Source organism: Aegilops tauschii, chromosome 2 (genome assembly GCF_002575655.3).
Source record: "Aegilops tauschii subsp. strangulata cultivar AL8/78 chromosome 2, Aet v6.0, whole genome shotgun sequence".
In the NCBI taxonomy this organism is placed as follows: Eukaryota; Viridiplantae; Streptophyta; class Magnoliopsida; order Poales; family Poaceae; genus Aegilops; species Aegilops tauschii.
In genome coordinates, this window is record NC_053036.3 from 645,476,063 (window position 1) to 645,498,978 (window position 22,916).

At 44.9% G+C, this 22,916-nt stretch overlaps 1 protein-coding gene and 1 long non-coding RNA gene across 6 annotated transcripts; one reads left to right on the forward strand and one right to left on the reverse strand.

The window, feature by feature from the left end:
- Positions 1-12,729: 12,729 nt before the first annotated feature.
- LOC141042153 (uncharacterized) lies at positions 12,730-13,915 on the forward strand. Its single transcript, XR_012203969.1, has 3 exons — positions 12,730-13,139; positions 13,232-13,285; positions 13,373-13,915. It is a non-coding gene; the product is annotated as an uncharacterized lncRNA (long non-coding RNA).
- Positions 13,916-17,348: 3,433 nt separating this feature from the next.
- On the reverse strand, positions 17,349-22,541 carry LOC109747428 (uncharacterized). Of its 5 annotated transcripts, XM_073509388.1 has the most exons (8): positions 22,047-22,541; positions 21,418-21,583; positions 20,990-21,290; positions 19,132-19,177; positions 18,975-19,044; positions 18,788-18,843; positions 17,918-18,710; positions 17,349-17,384 (listed from the first exon to the last, which is right to left on the reverse strand). In XM_073509388.1, exons 1-4 carry the CDS (start codon positions 22,154-22,156, stop codon positions 19,137-19,139), a joined length of 618 nt encoding a protein of 205 aa, XP_073365489.1. In that variant the 5' UTR covers positions 22,157-22,541; the 3' UTR covers positions 17,349-17,384; positions 17,918-18,710; positions 18,788-18,843; positions 18,975-19,044; positions 19,132-19,136. The 5 variants fall into 5 exon arrangements, with proteins under 5 accessions (XP_073365489.1, XP_073365488.1, XP_073365487.1 ...); XM_073509387.1 differs by having other exon boundaries at positions 18,788-19,044; XM_073509386.1 differs by having other exon boundaries at positions 18,788-19,044; positions 19,132-20,755; positions 20,836-21,290.
- Between the last annotated feature and the right edge of the window lie 375 nt (positions 22,542-22,916).

The window sequence follows — 22,916 nt, forward strand, 5'->3', positions numbered from 1 at the left end:
AACAACCCTGCAACCAAATAACAAAGAGTCTCTTGTGTCCCCAACACACCCAATACAATGGTAAATTGTATAGGTGCACTAGTTCGGCGAAGAGATGGTGATACATGTGCAATATGAATGGTAGATATAAGTTTTTGTAATCTGAAAATATAAAAACAGCAAGGTAACTAATGATAAAAGTGAGCGTAAACGGTATTGCAATGCTAGGAAATAAGGCCTAAGGTTCATACTTTCACTAGTGCAAGTTCTCTCAACAATAATAACATAATTGGATCATATAACTATCCCTCAATATGCAACAAAGAGTCACTCCAAAGTCACTAATAGCGGAGAACAAACGAAGAGATTATTGTAGGGTACGAAACCACCTCAAAGTTATCCTTTCGGATCGATCTATTCAAGAGTCCGTAGTAAAATAACACGAAGCTATTCTTTCCGTTCAATCCATCATAGAGTTCGTACAAAATACACGATGTGCGACTTTTTTTCGATCAAAGGGGAGCCCCCGGTTTCATTTCATAGAAACGAAACCAACACCGCACAACCCACACAGGTTCCTGGTCCATCCACCAGGTCCAAAGTATCTCAAGTTACCTCAAAGACGGAGAGGAAAAATAAAACTAATCGACTCCCAGGAAGCCAAAAACCGCTCCCCCAAAGACAGCACATAGCCTAGTTACATCATTCTGCTAGATAACGCTAAGCTCAGCTAATCAACATTTATAGGAAAACTGCAAAGCTCATGCCATCGGGAAGAACATCACATGGTTGTTCTTCATCTCTCCCCGCGAAATAGCTGTCCTGAAATAAGACAGGAGAGAATCCAAAATGTTCTCATCTCTCCCTCTTCTTGCGCCGTCCCTGCGGGCAGCCGGGGGGACCCCCAGGTCCGCCGCCCCTCGCCTCTCCCCCCTCCTCCGCTCCTTCTCGCCGCCGCTGGTGCAAGTCGCTGGGCAAAGCCCGCTCGGCCTGGGCTGTGGCGGGGCCTTCTTCTTCTCCTGCCCGAGGATGGTGGCGTGGGGCGCTCTACTCTGGTGGTGGCGCGGCGCAAGCGTGGGGCGCGGCGGAGCGATGGTACGGGCTAGTAGCGGTGGCTGCTGGGCATGTGGTGCGTGTGGACGGCTCCATGGCGGCCTCATCTCCCGGGCCGGTGGTGGGGTTTGGTGTAGGGCTATCCGGCGGCGCGGCTGCAGGCTGCTGCTGGTGCACAGGGCTGGAGGCCAGTGGTGGTGCGGGCGAGCTGGGCTCCTTCCTGATCTGGCCGGATCTGTGGCCGGGCGGCCAGCTGGTGGCACAGGGAGGTGGCGGGGGTCCTTCTGTGATTCCTAGTGGGTGGAGGGCGGCGGTGTGGGCTGTGCATCTTGCCTCGTGCAGTGTTGGCGGTGCGAGGTGGTGGTGGTGGCCTCCTTCTCCGGGGTTTGGATCCACGGAGGTCCAGATCTAGGGATCGTGCTCAGGCGGGCCAGCTCAGAGTCCGGGGTGGATCGGAGCTTGAGCTTCGGATAGGAGAGGTCAGGCTTGGTACGGGGTGTGCTCGCGGGTGGTGCTCGTTCTCCCCTCGTGGGTATGGTGGTGGTGGTCGAATCTCCGCTCTCCTGTCGGCCAGATCGGCACCGGTGACCACGGGTGAGGTGTCGCGCAAGGGATTTCGGCGACGGTCGTCGGTAGTCATGGGGTTGTGTACCCCCGGTCTGTCGGGACTGGTTGGGGATGCATGTGTGGACGCCCTCTACTGTGGGTGTATCAACCCAGATCTCGTGACTGATGTCGGGCTAGGAATGAAAGGAGACCCCTTTCTTTCCTCCTTCCGAGGTTGGTGTTTTGTGATGTGGACGGATGGTGGTGGCTTGGACGTGGATGCCAGAGCGGCGGCTTCGGATGGCGGTCCGCATGGTTGCCTCTTCGGCGGGCTCCATGTCGATGGTGGTGGCTCTCCCTCCCGGTCAATCCTCCACATAGGATGCGGCCCCACCCCGGACTACCTTTTCTCTTTCTTTATTTATTCTTTTCTTTCTCTCTCTTCATCTCCACCAATCACGTGCAAATAACCGAACATATGAGAAAAAAAATGAGGATTATGGCTGCGTTGATGAACAAATAAAGGCTTAAAATACACGCCCGGTCACTGACCGGGCACGTCCGCAGACGTTTGAGAGGTCGAATTAGAGGTACGTGGCTGAGGATGCTCTAAGGAATCCCGTCTATTGACCCACCCAGGCTGCCATACATAAAAACACAAGCCCGCGAAAGTTGAGTTGTCGCATAGAGATAATAGATTCACCAACCATAACCTCAAAACCCTAAATAAAAGAACTGCACGGCGAACACGTGCACTACCTTCTGGTACCAGTTCATGTTGGTTTAACCGTGTGCCTCCTCAGGCCATCCATGATCAGCATGTTAGTGGAGCTTCCTTTCCACTCTATTGTGTATCTCTTGTGCAACTGCACCGTCAGCTCACCTGCTTTTATCATATCCATACGCCATTGCATATGCTTGAAATGGCAAGTTTGGGTAGCATTTGTGGGCTTATGTTGGCTTTATTGATCATTAAACCCATTAACAGTCGCGTAAAGAGCGACCGCTGGTGATGGCCACGTCGATCGTTTTTACTGTGCTGAGATAAAAAAAAAAGAGGCGAAGGGGAACGGAAAAGCTCATCGAGAGAAATTTCCAGGAAGCTTCGTAGTTGCCTCGCCCCGCATGAAAACCTGTGCGTTTCCTCCTCACACAAGTCTCCTCCTTCTCTCTCTCACAGCGGCAACTGCTCGAGGAGAGATGCGCGGTGGCCTGCGGGTTCATGGAGAGCAGCGGCGGCCGACGGCGGCGGACCAGATCAGCGTGTCACGGAAGCGTACCGGGCGGCCCTCACGGGCAAAGCAGAGTGGAGCCGGCGGGCTGTGCTGGAGTCAGCGTCACAGTGTCACGAGCGGAGAGGGCGAGGCTGAGTTGCGGGCGGCGGCGGGGCGTTATCTTGCGGCTCGGCGAGCGGACGTGATCTGTAAAACTGGTGGGCGGTGCCACGGTGGTGTGCGGCTAGCGAGGTAAGTGTTCCAGTCGCCGCCGACATCATAGGGGCGTAGGCAGCCGACGCCTCTTGATGAAGTGGTGTTTTATCTACCAGATTTGGCCCCGTCTGCTACTCTCCTATTCACATCTTGCTTGTTACCAATTCTACTCGGGCGAATAGCTCCCATGCGACGTCGTTGGTGTGAATTGTCTCTCATGCGACGTCGTTGGTTGTAATAGCTCTCATGCGACATCTGCGTTGGAAAAAATAGCTCCCATGTGACACTGCTGCCTAATCCAAAGACACATGTTTAAAACTCGAATCAGGTGAGCGGGACCCACAGCGTGGGACCCACTAACTTATCCAACTCAGCATTGGTCAGGTGAGCGGGACCCACAGCGTGGGACCACTAACTTATCCAGGTCAGCATTGGTACAAGAGGGCACCGAGCCGTGCAGCACCCGAGCCCATCCTCCCCCCCCCCCCCCCCTCCCCGACCGTTGTTCTTCTTCTTCTCCGGCGACGACGCGCAGCAACGCCGTTCCGGGCCGCGACCTAGCAATGTCGAGCTCCGCTTCAGCCTCCCACCGCTCATGGCCGCGCTATGGCGCAGTGCCCATGACAAGGTGCCCTGCATGCCCACGTATCGCACCCCTGAAGCGGCTAGTCACAACGACCGACAAGAATGGCAACCTTGGGCGGGAATTCGTGAAATGCGAGAGCAAACCAGAGCAGGGAAATGTGAGATTTTACTTCTCAATATGCCAATTTTGGTTTTTGTCTCCCAATTTCATATTTGCCCATTTTTCATCGAATTTGGGATTTAGGGTTCATCTTTCCGATTTCAGAAATTGAAGCAATGCACCCATTTTGAGTGGCTAGAAGAGTACATAGAGCGGATTCAACTGGAGGGTGCATCAGGGGAGCTCGATTTACCGTTGGAGGCGGAGAAGTTGGGCAAGTTTGGATCGGGCGCGTCTAGATCTGGGGGCCCTGGATCTGGCAATTCCATTGGGGGCGCCCATTCCATTGGTGCTACTGTGGGGGATGCAGGAGTGACGGCAGAGCTGAAGAAGCTGAACAAGCAGATGAAGAAACTCATCGAATTGCAGAAGCAGGGCAATTTGATGGGGCTGATGGCCGGACTTTTTTATGTTTGTGTAATTGCTCTCGCATTTTTTATGTGATGATAATTAGTCGTAAGTGAATAGATTGGGCATCATTTGTAACCGTAATAATATGGATATTTGAATAAAAGTGTTGCGCTGTACGAATTCGGTATGTCTTCTCCACTCTGTTTCGGCCCCGGCCCCGTTTTTTCAGTTCTTCAGTTCGTCATCAGTTTCAGTTTCAGTGGTAGAGGGAGAAAAGAAAAAAAAAGGTTCGTCCACAGTTGCCCGAAAAGGCCAGGCCCATATAGAAGTTAGGCAGGGCCGAAAGAACATATCCAGGCCCATTGATAAAAGAAGTGTAGCTAGTGCAAAAAAAAAGTGCACACGGTCATTGACATCGATATATCTTTTCGGCTTTAGGTTATTTCACAAATTTTAAGTTTCCTGCAGTCACCTTTTTTTAGATAACTCATCTGATAATTATTTGAGCTTTTTTATGCATAAGCTATCGTGTCCGATGGTAGGGTCCCGTGTTGTTTCGGCTAAAACAAAAGGTTGGTTCTAGTTAGCAGTCTAACTTGCAGTCTTTGTGAAACAAAAAAGTTGCAATTGTTTGGTTCTAGTTTATTTCAACCAAGCATCATTTTTAAATTTTTTTATTTGTGCTATGGTGTTTTCAAAGTTTTTACTCGTGTGTTTCAACCGAAAAAGGTTGTGCCCCTCTCAAAAAAAGAAGACATCTAGTGTGCCCCTAGTAGCATCTCCTTACAACATAGAGGGGCATCCCCTTACAACATATAGTGCATAAAACATAAAAGGAAGATAATTAACTAGACATGTGCTAACAACAACTTATATGATTGGATCATGTTTTAGTGCATTTTTTAGTTCACATGGCCACAGAAATAAAATGCAATGGAGAAACTTTAGGCCCGAAAAAACATTAATAGATAGCACGATAGAGGGGCATCGGGTACCCTAGTAGCATAGATAGATAGAACATATAGAGGGGCATCCCCTTACAACATATAGTTCATAAAACATGAAAGGAAAATAATTAAAACTAGATAGATAGAAGACACGGGCACACACGCCCGAACCAACACAAACACAAGCTAGTTAGATAGAAAGACTCGCACTCGAACAACTCCTTGGCCCCTCCTCCTTAGCCGGCGCCCCTCACTCGTCGTTCTCCGGCATCTGGTAGGGGAGGGTGTGCATGCCGTTGGGGTGAGGGAAGATGTGGTGGAAGTTGGTGAAGATGTTGTAGGTCGTGAACGCGATCAACTCGCATCCACACCAGAACACCTCGCCGAGGAGGTGGTGAGCGTCGTAGGGGTTGGTGAAGGTGACGTAGAGGCCGATGACGAAGCCGTTGGCGTTGCCATCGTACTGCTCGTGGAGGTGGAACATGGGCGGAGTGCCCGGAGGGAGGTGGCGGTAGCCGGCTTGGAGGAAGAAGCGAGCCAGCTCTCTAGGGCCCCTCCACCTTGAGATGGCCCACACCCTCAGGCTATTCTCGACGATGACTCCGGCCGGGTACTCCCTCTCCGGCACGGTGCGAGGGCGACGGTAGGTAGGGCCGTTGAACTGCATGGTGGCTCGAGTGGTGGATTTGGCTCGAAAAGAAGAAGCGGAGGAGGCTTGAGAGATGAGTGTGAGAGGGATGAGGAAATGGTGCCCTTTTATAGCCGCGTTGCAGCCGTGGTCAATGTGTACACGGTGTCTTCTCGATCGTTTTCTCTTCTCCGTTCATACTGGCATAAGTAATTGCGGGCATTAATTCAAAAACGGCGAGCAGAGCATCCAAAGAGGCACGGGCGGCACAGGCGAGATGCATCGTTTCGTGCACTTGCATCGGCGGTGACGCCGCGTGGGAAACAGGCCCGTTCATCCGCGCGTGACACTGAAAAAGGAACTGCACCACCGACGCGTCCGTCCCGTGTCTCAGGTTCAAACATGCATTTGTTAAAATAGCTTAGATGCGACGTACCTATACGCTGCGCCCCTGCCGCTGCTTTACTACGTCGATGCGTGCATGCAAGCCCGCCTGCAAATGGCTAGGCTGTGTCACAGCGTTCACGAGCACCGTTCATGAGCACAGAATAGCTAGGCTGCGACGTTGCATGGCATGCATGGGACAGGGATGGCCCACATGTCATTGACCCTCTGGCATGCAGCCCATCCCCCCTCTCGACGGCCGTGCGCACGCACGCCAGGCTCTGCCGGGCCCGATCCGCTCGGCCCAAACGGTCACTGAGATGCTCCCCCGCTCAACGTTATCTGTTCGAACAGAGAGAAAAAACGGTGGCCAATCAGATTGGAGAATCAGGGCTCCCACGGATCGCCCCGGCGGAATCCTTCTAGAAGGCCTATCCGACGGCCGCAGTTTGGCGTTAGGGTTAGATCGACCGTGGACGTTTGGCGCTAGGGTTACATGGGTTTTGGAGGCAGTCAACGGGGTTTTGAAAGGTTTGACCGAACATTCAAATGTGTATAACTAATTCAAAAAAATCTAAAAAATGAAAAACCTGCGCATATAGTCTTGTTATGTTACATAGTTATGATATAAAATGATAAACTTGATCTAATGATCTTTGCATGAAAAAACCTTCACAAATTGGACTATCTTGACTGAGGTTGCATAGAGTTCAAAGGAGTGAGAAGAGGGTTTGAGGTTTTGAAAATGCAAAAAAACAAAAACCTCACCTTAGCTTCATTTTGGAGTGACTAAGGAGGATCTGAAGTTATTTTTGCATTTAAAATTTTTAAACTTGTTTTATTGCTGACTTTGTATTAAAGGGTGTTTTTTCAAAAATAAATTAATAATATGAATACTTATTCAAAAAAAGGTGAGACTTCGTATTGATCCTATATAGGTATAATATAAGCTAAGAAAATCTTTTTTTGTGATTTTGAGAAGGTCGAAAAAAAACTTGCTTAGAAATGGGGTCGTTTTCCCTTACTTTGGAGCCTGTTTGGACAACATTTTTAGTGACTATGAGTTGGACTTCACAAAAAGGGTTGGATTTATGAACTAAAGCGCATAGTAGTACATAAAACAATGCAACATCACAGAACAAACAAATGAACTCCAAAAATATTGGAGATAGGTTCAAATTTGAATGTCGGTTCAAATTTGAATTTTATTTCAAGTCAAATCAACATCATAGCACATAAGTTTTCACATGAAAGAACATAAGTTTTCACATCAAATGACAACAAACATAAGTTTTCACATCAAATTTGAATGATTTCGACTCTATTTCTTTTGCTTCTTTCTACCGCTCGATTTCTTCTCCTTTTTTCCACCGTTTGGTTCCACGGCGCATAGTTTGTTGATGCTGATGCTCTTGCTTTTTGGCCCCTTGGTTTTCTTGCCAACTCCACTAGGCCCACTGAACTTTTGCCCCTCACCATGTCCCACTTCTTCAGTTTGCACTTCTGCAGCTTGAGTAGATGGCACACATTGTTCAACTACTTCAGTTTGCAACTCAACACATGGCATCACAACCTCCAAACATGGCAACACAGCTGTCAAAGCAGATTCGCATGGCAGCACAACAGTTGCTTCATCTGCAATAGTTTCAGATTGCCCTAGCGCCTGCAAAACAGATTCAGTATGCATCACATCGTCCAAAACAGAAACACTTAGCTCATGTTCAGCAGTAACAGTTTCAGTTTGCTCCATATATTTGTCACCAAACATTATCTGCTTAGTGCTCTTCCTTCTAAAGCCATTGAGTCTTGCTTTTTTCACTGGCCAGCACTGTTCAACAACAAGAGGTGGGGCTTTTTCTGCACGCTTCCTCCTAAAAAGTAAAGCATTTCACTTGGTTAGATACTAGAACAAGTAGGAAAATCAAAAACTTGCAAAAACAGTAACATAAACATACTTTGGCCTCTGAGGAGTGTAGATGCATTTGGATGAACCAACTCTGTGCCCAAGTACCTCACACAACTTGCACCTATTTTTGTTACCTTTTTGAGCCCTTTTGGGCTTATCATTCTTTTCCTTTTCCTTTTTCCCCTTCTTACTACAACCACCTTTCTCAAACCAAGCTTTGAATCTTCTCTGTTTTGGCCTCCCAGCCTTTCTTCTAGTGACAGGGGGACACAAGGTAAATTCTATTTCCACCTCAGGCCACTGAGATTGGTCAGTCAGTGCAGGAATTGGACTAGCATATGCAGCTTTGAATTTTTGCACTGAATAATACTCATGCAAATATGGGTGCATATTTAACCTGGGTTTAGATGCCAAAAAAAGTATGGAATGCTCACATGGTTTTCCAGTGTGTTGCCACTCTTGGCAAGTGCACTCATGCAACTAAGTATTTACCACATGCCTCTTGCCACTCTTTGTATCTCTAACTTCAGCACCCCACAAGGAAGATTTCTCAACAGATAGATGTGAAAGATTTCTACTCCTGTTGACCACCTGTTGTACCACTGCTGGAAGCTTGTCCCCTTCCAAAATATTAGCAATTTTTCCTCTCAACTCCCACAAACGCATGATCATGATCCTTATTTGGTCCACCATGTCATGCACAGGCAAGTCTTTCAAATCCTTCACTTTGTTGTTAAAACTTTCTGCCAGGTTGTTATTGATATGATCACATTTTATGGCAGTATTAAAACCTGATCTATACCACAACAGAGAATGGTGTGTGTTCAACCATGAAGCAAATTCATTATCACTACATGATGCCAATATCTTACCAAGGTGATAGGAATGTGTCTGTCTGGTGTAGGATCTTGCTGCTGGCCACATGCGCCCAAATTCATCTCCTCTGAATTTTTTTATCAGATTCATCCACATATGTCCAAAGCACTCCCTCTGTTCAGCATGGGGGAAAACATTTTTTACTGCATTTTCCAACCCTTTACATGCATCTGTGTGGATGGCCAAAGGAGAAACTGGCCCTATGCATCTTTTTAGTTGCATCATGAACCATATCCATGATGCCTCTGTCTCTGATTGAAACATTCCTATTGCAATTGGGAACATCCAGTTGTGTCCATCTAGAGCATTGCATGCAGCCAACTGACCATTCCACTTTCCAGTCAAAAAAGATGAGTCTATGCTCAAATATGGACGACAACCTGCTTTGAATCCATCTATGCAAGGCTTCAAACACATAAAAAACTTGCTGAAAAAAACCTTGCCATCCTCTGTTACCTCTGTATCTATCTCCACCACACTTCCAGGTGACCTCTTCTCCACCTCTGCTTTAAAACTATACAACATCCTAAATGTATTTGCCCAGTCACCATACAATGATTTCATGGCCCTTTGTTTTGCTTTCCACACTGTGGTATATTGCAGCTGGATGGGGTACAGCTTCTCCAAGTCAACTTTAAGCCTCTTTGCAGTAGTGTTTGGAGTCTTGGCTAAAATAGGAGTAATCTTCTCTGTAACCCAAAGTTGTGATGTCATCTTTGAAACTCTCTGTGAAGTGGTCATACATGTATGCTGGTGTGGTATTTGATTTACCCTTACTGTACTTCCATCAGGTTGTAGTCTGGCAGACAAGTACCATTTGCAAGGATTGCCACCACCATCATAACCTTTGCACCGAGCATAAAATTTCTTTCGATCAGTCCACATAGTCTTGGCATCAAATTCTATTTTCACTGCATAGGTCCTGAAAGACATCCTAAACTCCTTCATGCTTGGCCACAACTTTCCCACCTCAATAACTGGGTTCTCTTTGTCATACAAACAAACCAGCTCATTATCATCTGCATCATCCACATCATCTGCAGCCTCTCTCATCAGCTCTTCTTCATCCTCATTTGCATTTCTAGGGCATGTGTTACCATCAGCAGGCAAAGAACTGTCATCCTTCTCCTTATCTTTGTCATCAACTTGAATGCCAAACATTTCGGCCATATCAATGTCAGATATTGGTGTAATGACCAAATCTGTTTTTTCATTCAACTCTACTACATTCCAGTCAACAACAATCTTCCTAGAACCATGGGTTCCCTCCTCTCCATCTCCATCAATCCCTGTATCTTCAGCTACTACAGTCGGTTCAGTCAACAATGCCAACATCTTCTTTTGTGAAACCCACTCATTATCTTCCACCTGTGCAGCCATCTTTCATGGCACATAACCAACTCTGGAATGAGTTTGCAGATCAATTAGCTCAGCATAAAATGTTACTTGTTTGCTTGCCCACCCTTTTTGCTGATCAATTTCAGCAACCATGGATTCTCCATCTTCAATTCTCACATATTCACCATTATAGTTATCGAAACGTTGCAGAGATACCTCTTGTTCTGGACCCCAAACAATACTCTCCCCAATTCTCTCCACCAAATTGCCCACGGCCTTCTCCTTCATGCTCTCCAATTCCTGGGGATCAACATCTGCAAATTCTACATCCAACCTCACGGTGGTATCTCTATCAATGTCTTGGACATTGCCATCACTGAGCTTGGCTTTACAGGGGGAAAATTGCACTATAATTGCGAATGTGGTGGCAGAACCTGAACCCCCCTGTTTTGTCAATGGAAGGCAGCGGCAGCAGTGTAAGCGACAATCACTACCAAATCGAGTTCGATAACAGCTAAAATAGAAAAGAGGGCGCAATTACCGATTTGAAGCACTGTCTCCTCGCTCCATCTCATTCAGCCCCCGCGCTCCTATCCAATCGAGATTCTAAAACGTCAAGAAACAGGGGCAGCATGAGGCCACAGATTTATCCAAAATTCTGGGGAATGGGACTAGAGTTTGGAAAATACTCACTCGCAATAGCCGCTGCCGAGAAAGGCGCTCCACCACCGGGCGGGCCGCGGATCCAATAGAGATTCTAAATCGCCAAGAAACAGAGGGGCAGCATGAGGCCACAGATCCCCCAAAATTTTGGGAAGTGGGACTAGGGTTTCGGGCTCACTCGCAATAGCTCTGCCGCTACCGAGAAATGTGCTCCACCACCGCGGAGAAGAAACCGCTGCCAGAGAAGATGCTTACGGCGGCGCCGCTCGCCCAGTCCAGCACGGGCGAGTCGAGCACGGTCACACAGTCACCGGTCGAGTCGTGGACGGTTGACTCTTGACTACGTGGCCCTAGGTGGACCCCACCAGTCAGAGCACATAACCCCCGGTGTCCTAACCAAACCTCAGCCTAACTAACAGCCAACTAGCCGCGTAAACGGGTTGTCTTGCTTGAGCTATTTCTGCGCTGGGAGACGTCACATGAGAGCCATTACAACCAACGACGTCGCATGAGAGACGATTCAACTCAAAGATGTCGCATGGGAGCTATTTGCCCCTCAGCTTGATGAATGGGGAATATTTGTTGTCAAAGTATTTTATTAGGATCCACGCTCCCATGCTGATTTCAGGATCAAATGAAGGCGGAGCATGGCTAGCCTGCTTGTTTAGCACAGCCGTCAGGTGCGTCAAAAAAATCGGGCGCACAGGGTCTCCAATCCAGATCCACGGTGTCGCTAACGAGCAAAGTAAATCCTCTTCGGTTGGTCAGTTTGACTATGTATTGGATTTGGATTTGATCCCACTCGCTCTGCCAACATATCCGAGAATTTCCCTCCCCACTTTGATTGGTTGCCCTTCTTGTTTTATCTCTAGATTTACATTTTCGATCGCCGTCAAGTTTGGATATCTAGCGTTGAAGCAGAACATGTGTCTTTTTCTTGGTCGCAGGGCGCGTGCGTCCAGAACGTGCTGGATTCCCTTGTGTCGGCGCTGCTCAAGGACGAGAACCGCAAGTTAATCTATGTTGAGAAGGTAAGGAGACTGTCAGTGTTCACCAACAATCTGGACAAGTTGGAGGTGTGGAATTGGGAGGTTGCAAAGCAATTTATTATGGTTACGTAAAAACTTAGCCACTTTATTGCTTTACAGCCATTTCATGTCTATCGGAGTATTATAGGAACTTTGTTCCCCTTCTTTGCGATAGATAGGAACTCTGTTCCCTGCTGTCTATTTGCAAAATTGGAGCTAGACCAGCAGTTCTACATCCAAATGGAATGGATGGTGTTGCAATGTGTGTTCATTTTTGGGTTTGACGCTATGATTTTTCTTTAGTAATCGTCTATAAATGGTTGGTTGCAAGCGTTTTTCTGCAGATGGTGGAGGCAGCAGAACGACATTATTAAGGATACGGTGAAGGGGCTTGTCAGCTCCGGACGGGTGGAATTCATCTAGGCTAGCTCTTTCAACAACTTTCTTGTCGCATTGGCAATCATGTCTCTGCTCTATATTGCAATGACGACATATTACTCCTTGTGATGCTGAAGAAACAGGGGCATGCGCATGCACGACGAGGCGACTATGCTACATTGACATGATCGATCAAACTACACTGGGGCACGGGTTCATCAATGAGGAATTTAGTCAGATTCCAAGGATTGGTTGGCAGATTGATCCTCTTGGGCACTCTGCATTTCAGGCTTACCCCCTCAGTGAAGAAGTAATTCACTATGTCCATTTTATGTCAGCATTTCATATTTTTATGGTCACTGTTACTTCCGTGTACATCTCATTTGCATGATAAGATGAGTTTCACACTCAGGATGCTTACTTTTGTACCATTATGATAGGTTACCTGTCATCACTGGTTGTAGCTGCTATGAACTTGTTGGTTACGGTAATACCTAAATTTTGAGATGTAGTACTGTTAGTTCATAGAGCATGCATAATAGGAATTCCAAGTGTTATGCTCTCAAGAGTGATTGACTGCACTTCTTGACCACCCAACATAACTAATGAATTTAAACAACTCGGTCACTTCACTGAATTTACACCTGCTGCTGTGTTTTGACAAACATGTCAAATTTGTCAGCGTAGAGATGGCTGGTAAACATTTAGTTAAGAAAGGCGACTTGGTCCTATTAGGACTTGGAGATGCATGACTAGTGATTTTTATACTAACCTTCCCTTGTCTACTTCCAAATCCGCGCACCATCTACTAGACGATACCCCCATATGGATCGTTTGATTTCTTCTCCTCTATAGACTGCAGATGCAAGATTCTGAATTATTAAATGGTAATAATCTCAACTTCCATGTATAGCAACTATATCCTCTAAAGAAGCTAGAAATGGTGTGATTTCTGTTTTGCTGAAATTCTTCCCGGAAGGTTTGTTAGGAAACAAAGTCCACTCTTTCATGAAGTTCAGCATGATACACTTTAGTTAGTATCTTTTGATGTATGAGACTTTAATTACTACATCTTGCTACCATGTTCTATTGCTGATATTACTCTTTTGCTATTATATAGATTTGGATGCGCCTACAGTGCCATGACAGTACATAGAGAAATTCATTAACTGGTTGTTGCAACATTCAATCAAAATTTGCCCGAACGGGGTGATGGCTACAATATTTTAGCCAAGTTTCTTCTTCAAAGTATGCTAAATGTTCTTGAAAAGCTGGAACTGGTGTTACTTGCTGCCATTTATTTCTCAATGTCAAGGAGGAATCAGAGTCAAAGGGTAATAAACATCCACAGTAAGGTCTAATTGGGTAGAAGACGTCGCTGATGAATTAGCATGGCTAGACCACAATCATGGCTTCTTTGATTCGACTATAGTGTTATTTCGTTGTCTCACTTTCATGTGTTCTATATAATGCAAGGCTAAAAGTAATAATGCATTTATTATATCTTTTAACCACTATCGTACCACTTTTGTCATCTGGATTGTCTCTTTTTTCACTAAACTATGCATCATGTAATACATAGACGTTAACAAGTGCGGTAGCTTGATTAGTGCGCACAATTCTGCCTCAAGAGACGCGCCTAGGGCGCGTCCTAACCACTAGTTACAATGACACTGGCAGCAATGGTGATAGTGACAAGGTTACATTTCTGATATTATAGGCGAGCCAAATTTTACCGTGTATAATGACCACATTGTTATCCAAATGGGAACTACCTCACATGCATGGTAGGAGAATCACTCGCTCATCTATAATACCTAAACTGACTATGTGACTTCTCTTAGCATGCACCCTATCCACATCAGCAATAAGCTACATCAGCCATACTCCACCTCATGCATTCACTCAACTAGATGACCCGTTGCGCCAATGGCGCAAAGGCCGAGTGTAAGCCAAGTATTGTAAGAGTGAGTATATATATCTTTCATCATGGATGTTTCAAAAGCATACCAACAGCAGTCTAAGCAGCAAATAACGCACAAGATGGTCTTAGGATTACATAAGATGCAAAAGGATGATAAACATAGAAGTCTTAGTAGACATCTATACTAATGCTAAGTTATATAACAAGGTGATCTTGCAACTTGTTTATAATGAGTAGACGATCAGGCGCAGTCCCTTGAAAGTGCATTTGAAGGCGAAAGCATATGCTTGACCTTTCTTCATGTGCGCCTGACGGAAGAAGTCGCTCCAGCCTCTAGTGATGGTGACCCTTTTGTCAACACCCTTGATAAAGCGGGTTGTGACAGCGGTAATCCCGTCTCCAGTAGTGATTGGCAGTTTACCATGGTCAGCATCCATGTGTGGGAAAAGAGAGCCCATAGAAAAGTGAACCCCAAAGTATTGTAAATGACATTAAAGGCTAGTTAGTATATCATTTTATTCGATGCCATGGTATGAAATAGGACAGAGCAACTGCAAAAGATTACCATCCTTTTTCCCACTGTAGCAAACGTTTCCATCGTGTGGCACACATAGTAGCGATCAGGTGTGGTGGTGTTGCGGATGATCTTTCGCAGTCTACGAACATTATGTCTGTAGAGCTCAACTGTGTTGCCCTACACAACATGGCGACTAAACTCATCTAGGTGGTGGATGCTAGGCTCACCTATGTGAAATTGTACAAAGTTATACCATTTAGCAGTTGTCGCGAGAGTTGTTGGAATGAGAAGAGTAATGTGGCTCTTACCGCGTAGAATGGACTTTCCAGGCTTTAGATTGATTTTGTTGCCTTTGAACTTTTGGATTGAGTTTCCTTTGCGTGGGCGATGAATGTACTCGAATGGCTTGTTGTGCTTGCGACACATCGGTTCGGCTGTGACGAATAGATAAGGTGATCATGATAAGAGTTTGGAACAGCAAACAGAGGACAACATAAAGAAACAGAAGACCTATTGAATCCGAAAACACATTTCATTTAATTGGATGGTAAATTAGATTGTGTGTATCAGTGAAAAATAGAAAAGGCTATTTATCGTGTATAATTAGTGAGAAGCGGTAAGCATTGCTTGTACATGTAACAACAAATAAACCAGAGCATTAATGAATAGCAAACAGAACACCTATTGGACCCTAGAATAAGTTTGTTTTATTAGATTGTTGATCAACTTGCATGCATATGTGTTAATTAAAAAAGAGACCGATCAAATAGCACGCATTAGTGAAGAAGAAGCAATATTCTTTCCGATGTACAAACAATTATAAGTATGTTTTTGAGCATTACAATGGGTAATTTGGACACCGCTGATATCACTGGCTGTGTCTGCCTCCTCTTGTTTAACTGCTGTCATCTGGAAAGAAGTAGTGGAATAATTAAGCTGATTTATCTCGCTGTGGTTTCAGTTGGCATGTTTAATAGTGATTCATGTGTCTTAATATAGTGAGACTGGTTTTATTGGACCTAATTTCACAGGCCATTAGTATGAAATTGCTAGTGTATCAGGACTGGACATAAGATGGCTGTGTATGTACTGTATCAGGCAAAAAGCGACAGCGAGCCAAATATTCAAACCATGCATATGTGACTGATTTGTGATTTATAACGAAGTACAACCTACAATCTCTCTTTGATCTGAAGACATTTTTTTTCATGGTTTGTGCGGCAATGAAGTTCTTCATGATAACACATGCATAAGTGAAAAATACTACCGATTTGCACAGCACCATGCAAAACGGCTCTACTGCCCCTTGGCAAATTTGCAATTCTGTTCAAATCTTCTGCTCCGTGGTTGACTGCTAGTCCTTTTTTTGGCAAACTTCGAGCCCTGCCCTCCCAAGGAGGGGGGCTCCCTGCTTTCATTAAAACCAGAACCAAAAGGCTCCACCAGGATTACAATTTGAGTAACATGACAAACCTCAAAGATAAAGAAAATTACAGTCATGCCCTTAAGATACTTGTGCCGAGGGACAAAAACACACGTCAATAGTTGCTTCACGGACTGCCACCAGGACCCAGAACGCCAACAACGTGTCTGGCATCCTTGGTTCCATCGACCAGTTCTTCATCCGGTTCCCCTCCCCCTTACTCATGCTGAAGTGAAGTGAGAAAGCACCAGGAGGAGGTGGACGAGGGCACCTTGGGCTCCATCTTCGTGGGCGGCTCACGCTGCAGCTTGGCACCAGAGCGGCTCCCACTGGCTCCATCTGCATCTCGGCGGCCTGGCAGCTCGGAGGCGCAACAGCTCCATCTGCATCTCAACGGCCCGGCAGCTCCCGCTGCAGCTCGGAGCTGCGGAATCGACAAATGGGGTCGCCGTTGCTCGTATCAACGAGCCAAATCCTTGTAGTTGCCATTGTCGCTCCCTGAAGCTGGTGACTTTCCACAGCAAGGGAGGCTCCAACAAGACCATAACGGGCGCTGTTGCCGCTCAGGTACACACTAACCTCCTTCGGTGTTTGATGAATCTGTAGAATTTTTGTGAGCTCGTTAGCTTCATCTCCACCGATAGTTGTGACCCTCACCGCTGCAAAATCCCAACTTAGTTTACCCTTGCAACCTTAGCTCATGGAAGCCATCATCAAGGACGGGTACATGGGCCTGGATAATACCTAACTGATCTATGATGAAAGAAAAGACATGAAAATCCAGTACACATCATCAGAAGCTTTAATTTATCAAGAAAAACACATTTATAGAATTTCTAATTAGCTCAATTTATAGTAGAAATAAAAATAAATCACATGTTCAAATGAATGAGGAGGGCTCAAGACCCCGAATCAGATGTGAAAACCGAGAGTGAGATAAATTAGAACTGACACCTATTTACAAGTGTCCCAAAGTAAGTGTCGGCGAGTACTAATTTTGACACTTATCTCATGCAATTGATTTTCCCTAAATCAAAGAAGAAATAACACAGGAAGTACGTAAAGTCCAGGCTGGTCAAGTCTCCAGTGACAACCGCTATGTGGCAACTAATTACGTATTTGAAGCTGGTCAGCCTGCCTCATGTTTATTGATTCTCGGTATAAATACGTAATTAGTTGCCACCAAGAAGAGCCAAAATGACTCAGTCCCAACCAAACCAAGTTTCATCCACCATCAGATCAAGCAACCTCTGATAAAGAAACCAAACCTGTGAAATAAACCAACTATAAAATTTACATGAATCAAAATTTTAGGCAAACAAAAGATTAATTTCTTACTCGAGACAATATCGATATTGGGCAAGTCCATTTTATAAAAAAAGAGAAATGTGAACTTTTAAAATTACATCCATGAAAATAATAAAATCATACTCATATTTACCTAAAAGGTTCTCAAAATAAAACCTTGTCTGATAAGCCTTGTGCTGCGTATGTGCAGTTCATCAAGAATTTAACAAAACTCTTGAAAAGACAACTAAAATGAGAAAGTTATGAATCCTTGGGGATGTAATGGAGGGAGGCGAAGAAGGAAGGGAACTTGCCAACATTTCAAAAATTCCAGCAATTCCATATTCTGGGTTGAGCGAATGGAGAAACCGTACATATGTAAAATGGCAGAACTATAAGCCCTCATGACAGTGGTGAAATAAGAGAACATGACAACATATCATCAAATCTACAAATTCAAAGTAATGACAAAGAAAAAGATAAGTCGATGAACCTTGTATAACTGTCAACAAACCTTTCAGAACATTTTCTTGCTTTCGACAGAACGGACCGCTGGATAAATATGACTCTTTGACATTGACCCTCTGGTTGCAAAGAATTTTATCCGATGTAAAAATTTAACCTACAACTTGGTAGTAAATCAATATGAATGGAGAACAAGAGCAGCATAAAAAAATCTTGCTTTCGACCGGAAGGACCGCTAGATAAATATGACTCTTTGACATTGACCCTCTGGTTGCAAAGAATTTTATCCGATGTCAAAATTTAACCTACAACTTGCTAGTAAATCAATATGAATGGAAAACAAGAGCGGCATCAAAAAAGTTCTTGCTTTCTACAGGAAGGACCGCTGGATAAATATGACTCTTTGACATTGACCCTCTGGTTGCAAAGAATTTTATCCGATGTCAAAATTTAACCTACAACTTGCTACTAAATCAATATGAATGGAGAACAAGAGCGGCATAAAAAAATAACTCTGATTCAAGAGTACCACAAGGAAAATGGCAGATACCCTTTGTGGATGCATATGAGCAAGACTAACAATTACGGCTTACCACAACATGTATTTCTCCAGGCAAATAGGATACTGACAAGCCCAACAAAAGCACATGCGACTAATTAGTACATATAACTGAACGATGATGTTTTAATGTGAGAAGAACAGGCTGACAACCGATATTATGAAGTGATGTCAAAATCAATAGAGAGAACACAATATCTTGACATGTTGGGATTATGTCTTGTCTATAGGCTAAAGATTTTGATGCAACATCAACCAAATCTTGTTGCTCGTGATCAAATGCCTGAAAACAATGTGTTATACAATTAGTCTGGTGTACTCCAAGATAGTATTTTAACCTGGTAAGATAAAGATACTTACCATTCGCATATATGCAATGCGCTTTTCCATAATATGTTTCTCATTAAGTATTTTGGCTTCGAAATACAAGACATCAAACCAAGAGAGTCCAGTTAGATTTTGTGGATGCATACCGAAAGTGAAAACAGAGCACGTGGAAGGGGGTAAAAAAGGTAATATAATATTTTGTATGCAGTATGCATGGTACCTTCACTGAATAGTCAACAAGAGGTCTTCTTAAAAGTGCAATCTCTTCTTATTTAACCTTAGCAAAAAGCCTGTGGAAGGAGGGAAATATCTTCATCAGGAACATTAGATCCCATATGCTTGAGAGTACAGAGCAAGTGAATTATACACCTCCATACCTTGCCTAGCTAGTTGATCCTGGTATCATACTCTCCTTTGCAGTGCCTGAAAGGAAAGGCTCTTTTCTGTATCACATAGCTCTTCAGGCAAAAAGTTAATGTTGAGGGTAACAATGGCCTGATGATAATATTTTACAGTGGCAACTGCTTGATAAATAATTAAATGATTATAAAAAAATGAAGTTTACAGAACCCATTTTATGCCATTGACGGCCCATAGAAGAACAACGAATAATCCAATAAAAAAAAGAAAATAAGATAAACTGATACAAATGAAATACTCCTATACAAAGAAAGAAAATAAGAGGGAGTACACACTGAACGCATCCCTGCCTGCCCCTGAGTATATCTGCATGCTGAGTAATACACCACACACATCATGAAGTAGGAGGTAAAAAGATGCAGCGATTGGAAACTGCAAGTAGACAGAAAAAAGTTGAAGCATTACGGACCAAGGAGGGCTAAAAAAGCCTCATTACGCTGGACAAAAGAAGTTTCAGTCTGGAGATTTGTCTGTAACCCCTCCCCCAACTATACCCCTGTACATTTGCGTTAAGAGTCTAAAAAGTTTTATCTGAACGAATGAATATCACTGGGGAATATTTAAAACTAAAATATGCCTGAATAAAACAAGGTGAAAACATGATCTACTGACTCATTGCCTATCTGGCAGCAAAACTGAAAATAAAATGGAGAAAACACAGAAAAGCAAAGATGACAGGCTACACAAAACTCAGGAAAAACTAAATCTACACTGATACAGTTCACAATTAGTTATGCCACAAAAAAACTGATTATCCCAAAAACTGATTGCTGAACCTACAAAAACAAATTGCCCCATAATATAATCCCAACCTTATTTTGCATAAGATAAAAGTAGACAAACAACATCCCCACCGAGCATAAAACCTGATTCCCTGAACCTACAAAAGTGATTATCCCATACTACTATCACTGACTTATCCTGCATAAGATCTCGCTGCAGAAACAAAAAACTAAAATGAAGAAAACTGAACTGACACATCCATCAAGGCCTGCAGTTTACAAAAAAAAGGATGCGCATGTCAACCGTTTCTTCGACCATTGTTCATTTAGCAAATTAGGCCATGTAATCCATGACTGTCTACTCGTGTATTTTCTCAACCAGCCTAGGTTTTCTTGACCCATACTTCCTTTCCATTCAGGAGCCACAAGCTTTACCCAAATTTTCACATACAAATAAATAATGTTTACCCAGTCATAATGTTCTGGGCATTTTTCGGTACTACAGACAGAATGCTCGGTCAGCAGAAATGTGGCTACTTGGGCACAAGTAACAATAACAGAGACTAAATTACAGTCCGAAGTCAAGTCACCAGTACACTTATGTTGACACAGATTTTCATGCATTATAATCATAAGAGTATTACTGCAACTCATTCATAATACACCTTAAAGAGATGGTAAGCACCGGCGCAAGAACGGCATAGACGCGAGCGCAACAGGTGACGAGCTCACAACAAAGGAGAGCACAACACTTCTTTGGGAATAAGATGCAGTGACATATCCTATTTGTATTTTGAACATGAGCCATTGATAGAAGTATTTGGGAGCCAAGAGCAATCAATTCACCCTAATCACCTGGCTGCAATAAGCATAAGCACAATTCAAAATATTGAACGGGTGATAACCGAATAAATACCACTTCATTATTCCTTTACTAACCGAAGCAAAAATAATATATCTCTTGCTTCTCCCTTCTTGCCGTCACACAAACAGGGTGCACACAGCCCAATTTGTCAAAGCATGTTCTGCGTCCATTGAATTCAAGAGGAGGCAAGGAAATTGAGGGAGCAAGAGACACTGCAGAAGCTAGTACCTACGGAGCAGCAGCACCATTCCAACCATCTCATCGCCGCCTTGAGCTTGAGGGAGGAGGGCCAGGGGCCTGGCATCGCGGGCTGCCCATGCTCTTCCTTCTTGCCGCTGTCTAGCGCTGCCACACCAAGCACGACCGTCGGAGCCCCGGTGAAGAGCGAGAACCTGCCAACCTCTGCGTCCAAGAGGGCGTTGAGCCCTGAGACAGAGCGGCGCATCCTCGGCGTTCTGCTTGACGCCGCCAAACAATAGCCGGTGGAGAGGCGACGACCGACCAGCGCCACCACTGTTTTCAGGTAAAGCTAGTGGAAATAGCATCCAAAGCATCAGGAAACACCCTGATTGCGTACTGAAAGTACAAAGAAGAGCAATCACTTCTAAAACATATATGACTTTCTTTTGTAGTACCAGTTCCAAGACCACAATTACCTGCTCAACTTCAGGATGCCGATCCGCTGCAGCTTCAACAACAATTGAGCAAGATATTTCTGCTGAGCCACCACCATACACAATTGAGTTGTTGATGATCAGATTCCTTGCAACACACAGAGCATCATGAATACTTCGCTTGGTCTCCCCATCATCCTTTTGTTGCCTGTGCAATAAACAAGAACACCAAAGATACCAGTATCCATCAGTTTAGATATGACTTAAATGCATACTAAGACTGGAAGAAACAGTCGACCTTGGTGTTTGTCAGATATTTTGAGGACTTCAAATCTTACAATCCTAAAAGTAATAGCACACAACTAAATAGTAAAGATTTCTTTAATGTTATGATATTACTGTAAATATGTTCAACATCAAAATTGCCCAAATATCATGAACAACAGAGGTGCACTTGAAGTAACACACCATTGTAAATATCCATAATAAAAGCTCACCTCTTCAAACAAAAGAAGAGGCATAAATATCAAAATCTTTCCTGAGTAGTCTTTCCCCTCAGATATTTACACAAACAACTATTGTGCACATCTACAACCTCTCAATATGGGACAACAAAAATGTTGTAGATCAGGGGCGAGGCTAGGAAGAGATGTTGCTCAAGGCTGCTATACCTAGGGATGCTGGGTGGTGCGCCGGTGCCGAGCATATCCACCCCAATCTGCTGCAGGGACAATTCAAACTGCGAATCATGGTGGCTTCCCGTGCAACCCCATATCTTCATGGTTTGCTGCTCCAAACCTGAGCAATCCTCAAATCCTCAGCAGAGAAGGAACGCCGTGCCTTGGCTCATGGCTCGCCTATTGCCGGCCTTCTGCATCTTTCCTCCATCCCACTGCCATGGGCCTCTGGTCGCCATCACCATCATCCTCACCCACCCCCGCTCCTCCATAGGACACACCAGAGATGGCCGCCTGCTCACCCCAACGATCTGACCGCCCCTATGTCGCTGCAGATGGCAGGTGGAGGGGCTAGCATGGGGAGAAGGAGGAGTGGGGCGGCACGAGAGAGAGAGAGGAGGAGAGCCCGCGGCGCAGCAAGGGAGAGAGAGGAGGAGGAAAAGGAGGAGAGGTGGCGGCGGCGCAGCAAGGGAGAGAGAGAGGAGGAAAAGGAGGAGAGGGAGGTCGAGGAGGAGGGAGGGAGTGGAATCTGGGTTTTTACCGGGCGTTCGCTGCGACCCCTCCTCTCTCACACAGAACGCTAGCAAAACGCACTGCAATGCTGGGTCCTCAGGCAAACGAGGCCCACCCATTAGGCACACATAAGTAAAAATAAGATGTAAAGAAGGATGGACGGTTGAGCCTTTGACACAGCTGTAAAAAGTACATGCGCTGGTAGATCGAGCGCACCGCATGGATCGGCGGACGCAGATGCCCCAGAACGGCGGGTACTCTAGCGTTGTTTATATGCTCCGATGGGCCATGTCAGAATTTTTTGCTTGAATCATTTTTTTACAACGTTTTCCTTGAATCATTTATTTTATA